General features: G+C 33.3%; 1 protein-coding gene across 1 annotated transcript; it reads right to left on the reverse strand.

Annotated features, from left to right (window-relative positions):
* Nucleotides 1-7,515: 7,515 nt before the first annotated feature.
* On the reverse strand, nt 7,516-8,629 carry LOC129749098 (tetratricopeptide repeat protein 36). Its single transcript, XM_055743957.1, has 3 exons — nt 8,426-8,629; nt 7,901-8,092; nt 7,516-7,769 (listed from the first exon to the last, which is right to left on the reverse strand). Exons 1-3 carry the CDS (start codon nt 8,556-8,558, stop codon nt 7,531-7,533), a joined length of 564 nt encoding a protein of 187 aa, XP_055599932.1. The 5' UTR covers nt 8,559-8,629; the 3' UTR covers nt 7,516-7,530.
* Nucleotides 8,630-8,858: the final 229 nt, after the last annotated feature.

An 8,858-nucleotide genomic window follows, 5' to 3' on the forward strand; every position in this document is an offset into this window, starting at 1 on the left:
CCCATACACCATAAAATCACTTTATATATCCTATGTTCGTTCGATATTGGAGTATTGTAGCATCATATGGAATCCTTATTCAAATATTCACGAGCAACGTCTCGAATCAGTTCAAAAACAATTTTTGTTATATGCGCTACGTAAAATCAATTGGACCACTTTTCCTCTTCCATCGTATGAATCTCGTTGTAAGCTTATTGATATTGAACCTCTCAGTAAACGCAGAGAATTTTCCCAAATTGCATTTGTAAATGATGTTGTTACACAAAGAATAGACAGTCCTGAATTACTTTCAAAACTAAATTTTTACGCACCCTCCCGTCCATTGAGAAATAAACATTTGTTCTACATTAAACTTTACGACAAAGACTATGCAAAACATCAACCTATTAATCAAATGATGTACAAATACAATTTACAAAGTGAAATTTTAGACGTAGCGATGAACAAAACACAATTAAAAAAGGCATTCAAAAACAACTTCATAGAACAACAAAACAATAGCTTACATTAGTTTTAAGTAGTGTTAAGTATTTTAGTCTACATAGTTTGACTTAAATAAATAAATAAATAAATTTTGGAGAAGGGGTTGCTTTCTTGTATCACTAAAATTTCTTAAAATTGTAACTAAGGTAAGAAGTATAAAGCATGATCATTGATAGCAGAATATATATTCAAACGACATTAGCTATAACCAAATCTTTGTTACAAAACCAGATTTCATGTTTCGGGAAAACTTTTATCACTTTGGTTTTAACGAATCTCAACATCTTCAAAATTATTGTTTTGCTGCCAATTATCGAAAAAAGGCTTAAAACATTCATAACAGTTTTTTTGTTTGGACTCATTCGTATTTTTTAATGTTTTCTTTCAAGAACAAATATACTCAAAAGATGGACAATGTTGCTGCATACATTTAGGGGCAAAAATTATAAACATTCAATATTTTTTGATCTCAAAAATAAATAAAATGTTACCTTCATGCAATTCCCTAGGTCCTCCCACAGTTACCATGTTCATTTTTAATATAAACTTAACCATTTGATAATGTTTTTAGCCAATTTTTCTGTACAAGCTTTCTCATAGAAGGTGTCTGTTTTTTTTTAAATATAGATACACGAATTATCATATAATGACCATAAAACAATTCTTAAACTATACCTTTACAAAGAAAAAAGTTCAACTTTCATACAAAACACCTCATTTGCTTCTAAATGCTGTCATTTTATCAGGAAAGGTGTTTGTTTGTGAGTATTCAAAAAAAAAAACAGATATTTTAAAACATTAAAATTAGATTTTAATTTATGTTTATGAAAATATCCAACAACGAACCAAATTTAGCCTATTTGAAACTCAATTTATAGGTTTTCAAACGTAGAACACAGTTTTAAGATATTTTGACTTCAGACTTAGTTAATGATAATTATCTGCAAAAATTTCAAAGTTACCCCGGTGATCAAAGTTCCCCCAATTTACGGTACCTCAGTGAAGCTGAAGCTCTAAATACAGTGTACACGATTTTTTTGTATAAAAGCTTGTTGAAACCCGGCATTTGATTTCAATATTTTCAACCTGAAATCCGGACAATTTGGACGACATCGAGAAATTTATTAATAAAAACCAAAAAAAAACGCTTGGACCATTTTAATTGAAACACATCAGCAGATTTAAATTGTGTATTATCTAAAAAAAACGTTCATAATTATTTTGAATAAAAAATGCTTCATAAAATCGCCTTTGAATGCAAAAATAAAAGAAATAGGTGAATCGTTCGGAGTTTTTGTTTGATTTTGTAAGTATTGTGAATAAATCCGCGCCAAATCCGGGCTATTCTATACGGAAGCCGGGCATTCGGGCTTTTCCCAAATCTTGTTTAAAAAATCCGGGCAAGTCCGAGTAAAACCGGACAATCTTACAAGCTTAGTTTATGATCAATTATTTCAAACTTGTTAATTAACCCTTATCCGCTTTTGAGTGTCAATATGACACTATTGGAAGTTTAACGGCTTGGAACTATATTCGGGTGCATCCAATTTTAAAAAACTTTAGCGACCCTAAGGAACTCGCTTTAAATCGCTTTCTCTGCCGATTTGTACTAAATTATAAAACACAGGCCATTCAAGCAACCAAAAGTTTTATAAATCAGGTACGAAATAGCTTATTCCGCACCATCACTGATCTGAAGTACGTTCTATGCAGCTCAAAATTTAAGGTCTTTTTGATACTTTAAAGTTCCAAAACAAGTCTTAACGACCTTCTTTTCAGCTTCCTGCGGCCTTTGAATTCAGCTCCCAAAAAATATTCTCTCTACCTAAATTCTCCCTAGGCATCAGTTTTTATCACCTTCTCTTGATTATTTAATGTGTTCAGTACGTGGTACCACCATGATGCCACGCGCTGTATCATAAGATTTGTTAAATATGCTGCTCGATTGCTTCTTTTCTTCATTTCCTTCACATATCGCATCAGAATGGTCACTCAAGTAATCAAATTTATTATTGCAAACAAAAACTTGCCCGGCTTTGGGATCGAACCCCGCCTTCGTGATGACAATCGAACACGCTACCACAAGGTCACGCCTAAACAAAAACAAAAATTTTGAATCCTGTTTTGAGTACCTTTGTGCACTTTCGTGCCCTTTTTGTGCCTAAATTCCCTAACAACGAATGTACATATAAATTACTTTTGCTGCTAAATTTTACAACTTTCAAGTTCATTACACATAATTCACTCAAGGGGATTGAGTAGTTTTTTCTTCTATATTTTAGAATATATGTTACTTTCAAAACCTTCGTGTTGAGATGAATATATCATAAATTGGGGTAACTTTGATCAACATGAAATTTTTGCAGATAATCATCAGTTTCAAATTGGCTTCATTTGGTTGGTAGTTGGATATTTTTTTTATATTATTTAAAATGTAGTTTTAAAGTTTTAAAACATCTGATTCTTCGAAGACTCACAAACAAACATCTCTCCTGATAAAACGATAGCTTTTTGAAGCAAATAAGTTGTTTTATACGAAAGTTGAACTTTTTTTCCTTGGATAGGCCTGTAGTTTTAGAGTTGTTTTATGGTAATTGTATGATAATTTTTGGATATTTAAAAAACGGACATTTTCTATGAGAAAGCTTGAATAGAACAAATGGCTCGTAAGCCCTATCAAATGGTAAAGTTTCAATTAGGAAAAAAGAATATAGAAACAGAGGGAGGATCTAAGGAATTGTATGATGGTGAAATTCCCTTTGTTTTTGAGGGAAAAAATATTGAGAAATGTTGATAAATTTTGCCCCTAAATGTATGCAGCAACATTGTCCATCTTTTGAGTAGGGGAGAGTGGGGATACTTGATCCCCTTTTCTTATTTTCACCATATCTTTTTTGAAAAATTTAGCAACTTGCCGTCTTTGACATTTTCTGACAGCTTGTAACTTGAAGTTTCTATGCTCCAAAAATTAGAACGATACTTGAACCCGTTAATGAACTAGAAGCATTTTCGTGGGAGTAAAAAAATTGCGATTTTTCTGAAGTTAGGGGAGACTTGATCCCCTATTGAAGGAGACTTGATCTTTTATTCAGGAAGCCCTAATCCTTGTATAAAAATCAAACAAAACCCCAAGAGAGAATGTTAATTGACTATTTTGGTCATGTTTGTACTCATTTAACAATTTATAGCAGACATAAGAAGAAAATTCTATAACTTTGTCTCAACGCTAATATCATTGCATACTTAAAGGCGCTATTTTTTATAACTAAGAGAAAATTAATTATTTTTGCTCTTTTCTTCAGACAATTGTTTGATAAATATTAGTTTTTGGATAAATATTAGTAATTTCGTAATCAGGAATCATAACGATCAATTTAGAAGAAGAACATGCCGTTTGGAAGGGGGATCAATTGTACCCAACTCTAGGGGATCAATTGTACCCATAATCAACATTTTAGAAAACTTTTTCTGAAAAAAGTTGGTTGTTTTCCATTACTTTGAAAATATGGCATTATGAAGTTCATTTTACGCTCGAACGATTGATATATTGGAACAAATATTTTTTTCATAATTTTCCCATGTAAGGAACATTTTGAAGTGATGAAAAAAGATCTTCAAGTTACATTTTGTGAAATTTTTCAAACAAAGTTCAATTACTCAAACAATTATTTTGTTAAAATTTTTTAAACTACAAGCATTGTTATTTTGCTCATTTTAGCACATTTTTCTAGAACATTTGATCTTTGTAAGACATTCCAGTTTCGAGATATAGCTAAGGAATCAAGTATCCCCAGAGATCAAGTATCCTCATTCTCCCCTATAGGTATTTGTTTTTGAAAGAAAACGTTAAAAAGATCAATTGAATCCAAACAAAAAAATACTGTTATTGATGTTTAAAGCTTTCTGTGCTTTTTGGCATCAAAACAATAATTTTGAAGATGTTGAAATACGTTAAAACCATAGTGATCAAAGTTATCCCGAAACATGAAATCTGGTTTTGTTACAAACATTTAGTTATAGCCACTAAAATGTCGTTTGAAAATTCTGCTATCAATGATCATGCTTTATACTTCTTACCTTAGTAAGTATTTTAAAAAAAAATCAAGTGTTACAAAACTGCAACCCCTTCCAAAATATTCGAAAATGAGTCAAAAAAGTGATCAATGTTCCCCCAGTTTACAGTACCCTGTATTCCTGTGTTCAAAGTAAAAATTTAAGTCTAAAATAAAAGTTTTAAGGTAATCTAAAAGTTTTAAGTTTTAACTATCGATCTCTATACAGACTTCGAAAGTTTACGATCTCTACTAGTATATTTTGTATAAACAGCAAGTAAAGGTGCTGTATTAAGGTTGCCTGATAGCCTGGTTTCATAAGGGTTTGCCCGGATATTTAATACCAAATTTTAGAATAGTCTGGCCCGGTCCGGTGGCCCGAATTTCATTGAAAAATGCTCGAATTTGTCCTGGATTTATTCACTTTATTTGGAGAATCAAAAAAAAAAAAAAAATTAAACAAATTGTGCTGTAATTTTTTTTATTTATGCCTCCAAACAAAGTTTGTTAAGAAAAATTAAAAATAATCATGAAAAGTTTTTTGACAGCTTTAAATATGATTTTAAATCTTTTGTTAGTTTTTGATAAAAACATTTTTTTTCAATTTTTTTTAAACTTTTGTTGAGAAAATTTTGGGTTTTGAAAAAAATTTGCCCGTATATTGCTCGGATTTTTGGTCGTCCATTTTGAAATCAAATGCCCATGACTAGATAACTCATTTAGTAAGTCTAAAGCAATTTCAGTTGAGGAAATAAAAAAGAAAGTTGTGTTTGATCGAATTGTTCCTAAAACCTGGTTCGCGAACTTTTCGGCAAAATTCCTTATACAGGATTTATGTTCGTCTCTATCGCATTAGAAAAGATGGACAAAATATTTTTCATAACTCTTCATTTGGCATAAGAAAATTTTACAGATAGTAATAACGTATTTTATGTTTTCAATGTGTATAAAAACCAGGGGAATTAAATGGTGTCCTGATTTTTCAGGATTTGTCCTGATTTTTGAGAAGCCGTCCTGATTTTTGAGAAGCCGTCCTGATTTTTGGAATTCTCTTGAATTTTCCTGATTTTTGAGAAGAGTCCTTTAAATGTCCTGATCTTTGAAAAATATCTAAAATATTACTGCATTTATCGTTAAATGATGAGAACATCCAACTTTTTTTTTAATAAAATAGTTTAAACGATGATGATCTTTGGTTCAAATGATATTTAAATGGATCTCCATATCAACTGCAGGCCAGTCAGGTATCTTCTCGTTTCAGTTGCATAATTTAAGACGTCTTCAGCACATGTATTCCGCCTTTAGTTATGCAATCCAAGCTGAGCTGCATGTTATTTTTATCAATTTAGGGGTGTCCTGAAAAATTCTGATTTTTTACATCGCGCTGTCCTGATTTTTGACAAAACCACCTCTGATAAAAACACCAAAATATAGGTGGCCCAACATTCCCCACAAGCAATGATTTGCAAATTGGTTGCGTTTGTGTGACTTATTCATGTGTCATTAAAAATTCCTTTTCCACGTGAAAGAACATGAAAAATACTAAGATCATAAGCGTATGAGCATATTTTTGTTATAAACTTTAGGTCTCCCACGGATGCAATTTTTTGGGTGCTTGTTTAATTATGTAAGTACATTTTACTAGGCTAGTTAAATAAAAGAAGCATATGATACGTACATAAGCCAACAACATATAAAAAAAATTTGCTTACGTAAAGCGACAACGATGACAGTTGGATTAAGATTTTTATCTCAACACACAGCTGAGATATTTATTGAGGCCCACGTTACCCCACTCTCCCCTATTTCCAATCTTCTAGCTGATCTTTTCCCCTTTTCTTTCATCAGAGATATTTACCCTCACTTTATTCCCTACAGTAATCAACCTGATTCCAAAGTTAACACGGTTTTGATAGGAAAAAGTCAATTTTTATTTTTTTCAATTTAATTAGAACCGAGCAAATTACAAAATTTTCCCTTTTTTCAATTTTCTCAAAATATTATAAATCCCTAAAAGTTACCCACTAAACCTATAAAAATTGCTAAGTTTTTCTAACGTCTTGTTGGCTATTATTTAGAGGGCACAATTAACACTTAATTTTCAAAATGTTTTGATACCGATCCAAGAGATACATCCAGCATCCATGCCTTTTTAATGTGCAAAACACCAATCGCAAATTTTGTCCTCATTTCCATAAATTTTCGATTATATTATCATCCAATTTGTGTAATCATGTTTGGGAAATAAAACAAAATATTTAAAATAATTACCGCAGCCCAAAACTTTATCTGAGGCGCCTGACATGGCGTCGCCCAATCTCCGATGCAAATTTTCATCTTCACCTGTTCTTAGTTTGCAACAATGTCGAAAAAGCATTCCTCAAATCAGAAAGTAATCGAAAGGAGGAAAAATATTAAGAAATATTCTAATCACACTTTGCCGAAGACAAAACGTCGTCGAGTGGCTTCTTCAATTAAGACCCCAGAAGACTGTCATCAAAAATTACACGCCCTTTTCTGGAAACGCGTTTTGCCGTCTTCCCTGAACATGATCGTACATATGAAGTTACGTAGGAATGCATCAGAAAAGTGTCTTCATTCTAATGGGGTTCCTCCTGGTGCTCGTCGTGGGTCCTGTTGCGGGATTTCTTCCGTCAGCTGGAGGGACATTAAAACGACATTAACGAATCAATTACAGTGCTTTGCTGATGCTTCAGGTTTTCAGGTGCTTTTGGGCGAGGGGAGAGTTAAAGAAATTTGAAAAAAAACAAGCAAAATTTGGTAGGGAGGATTTTTTTTTGTCGCTTTTCTCCGATATGGAAATTTGCTGCTGCTGATAGGAGACATTTAAGTTCATTAGTTACATGCAGAATAAGCCATGCTATTAGGTTGAAACACGATATGAATGTTCGAAAATTGCCTTTATGGAAATCAATTAAAATGAATCAGGTCACACAGTGTTTGTTTTGTATGCTTTTTTTTATTAAATCAACTAAACTTTCATAACTTCTTTCAACATTTGATTGCACAGCGCAGCGTATGGATTCAACTCGATCAGTTGCGTTCTCGCAAACTTACTTCCCAACTTGGCCGCATCTTCAAAGTCTTCCCGCGCACCGTCAGAGTCCTTATTTTTACGCCTCAAGATGCCCCGCTGACAAAGTGCCTTGCATCCAGTTCGACCCGATCGTTTCGAAAGTTTCAACGCCTGCTCAATATCCTCAAGGGCAGCTAAAATTCGAAATCGTGAACTTTAAAAGCTTCCATAGAGTTTTTCATTTTATCGAGCAGTCGAGCTTCGGTACTCGAAACTTGGAGGCGTTAGTACAACTAGTCGCCACCAGTCGACGATTGCAACATACCCTTCTCATTACCCAGATAGCGATAGGCTTGGGCGCGATTGTTCCACGGTGCCGGTCTTTCCGGGGCAATTTCGATGGCACGGCTGAAAATCGTGATTGCTTCTTGGAGTTTGCCATGCTCGGCCAGTTTAATTGCTTCCAGTTCCAGCGTTTGGGATTGCTTGATCCGAGGATTATCCGGTTCTGCGATATCTAAAATATAAACAATCATTATGAAGAATAAGATTTTAAACAAAAATTTCGGGGTTGGATTAAAAAAATAAATTCTAATCATATTAATAATTTGAATTGATATTTTAAATTTGAGATATTTACATGCTTTCCATTATTCAAAGAAACAGAATGATTTGTCATTTAATGAAATTGTTATTAAGCTGTTTATCCTTTATCTGAAATTATATTCCAAGGTGCTAAACAATTTTTGATAAATCCGAAAGCTGCATATTTTTCCTACCGTTTTAAAATCAGGGATTATATGCTTTTTTCATCTCAAAAAGTACATTAGAAAATATGTTTATTTTTTACCTTGCAAATCATCGGGATACTCTTCTTCGCCAGAGTACAGCTGTTCCTCACCACCAATCTGAGAAGGGTTAAAAATCGATTCCAGGACCTGTCGATCGTGATCGCTCAAACAATCTCTGCTGATGGATGTCATAGTTTCAAGATATTCACAGATAAGTTCTATCTCCTCCAGCAGTCAGCAACAGACTGCCCAATCTATAGACGATCGTCATTAAGCTTCTAAGACTAGACGGAGCATTTTTTTGTGTCCAGATTCTTGTTACCTGAACCGGTTGATGAGTTTGTTGTTGTTAGGGAAAGACATTTGCATTCGAAGCCGAATGTTGACAACAAACGAATGTGATTGCTCGCACACGTTTTAAGCCGGGACCAGGAAAACTGGTTTCTTATTTGTGAAGCATGCTTCCAGTTCAACTGCCGACCTGATCGACTT

This window comes from Uranotaenia lowii, chromosome 2, assembly GCF_029784155.1.
Source record: "Uranotaenia lowii strain MFRU-FL chromosome 2, ASM2978415v1, whole genome shotgun sequence".
In the NCBI taxonomy this organism is placed as follows: Eukaryota; Metazoa; Arthropoda; class Insecta; order Diptera; family Culicidae; genus Uranotaenia; species Uranotaenia lowii.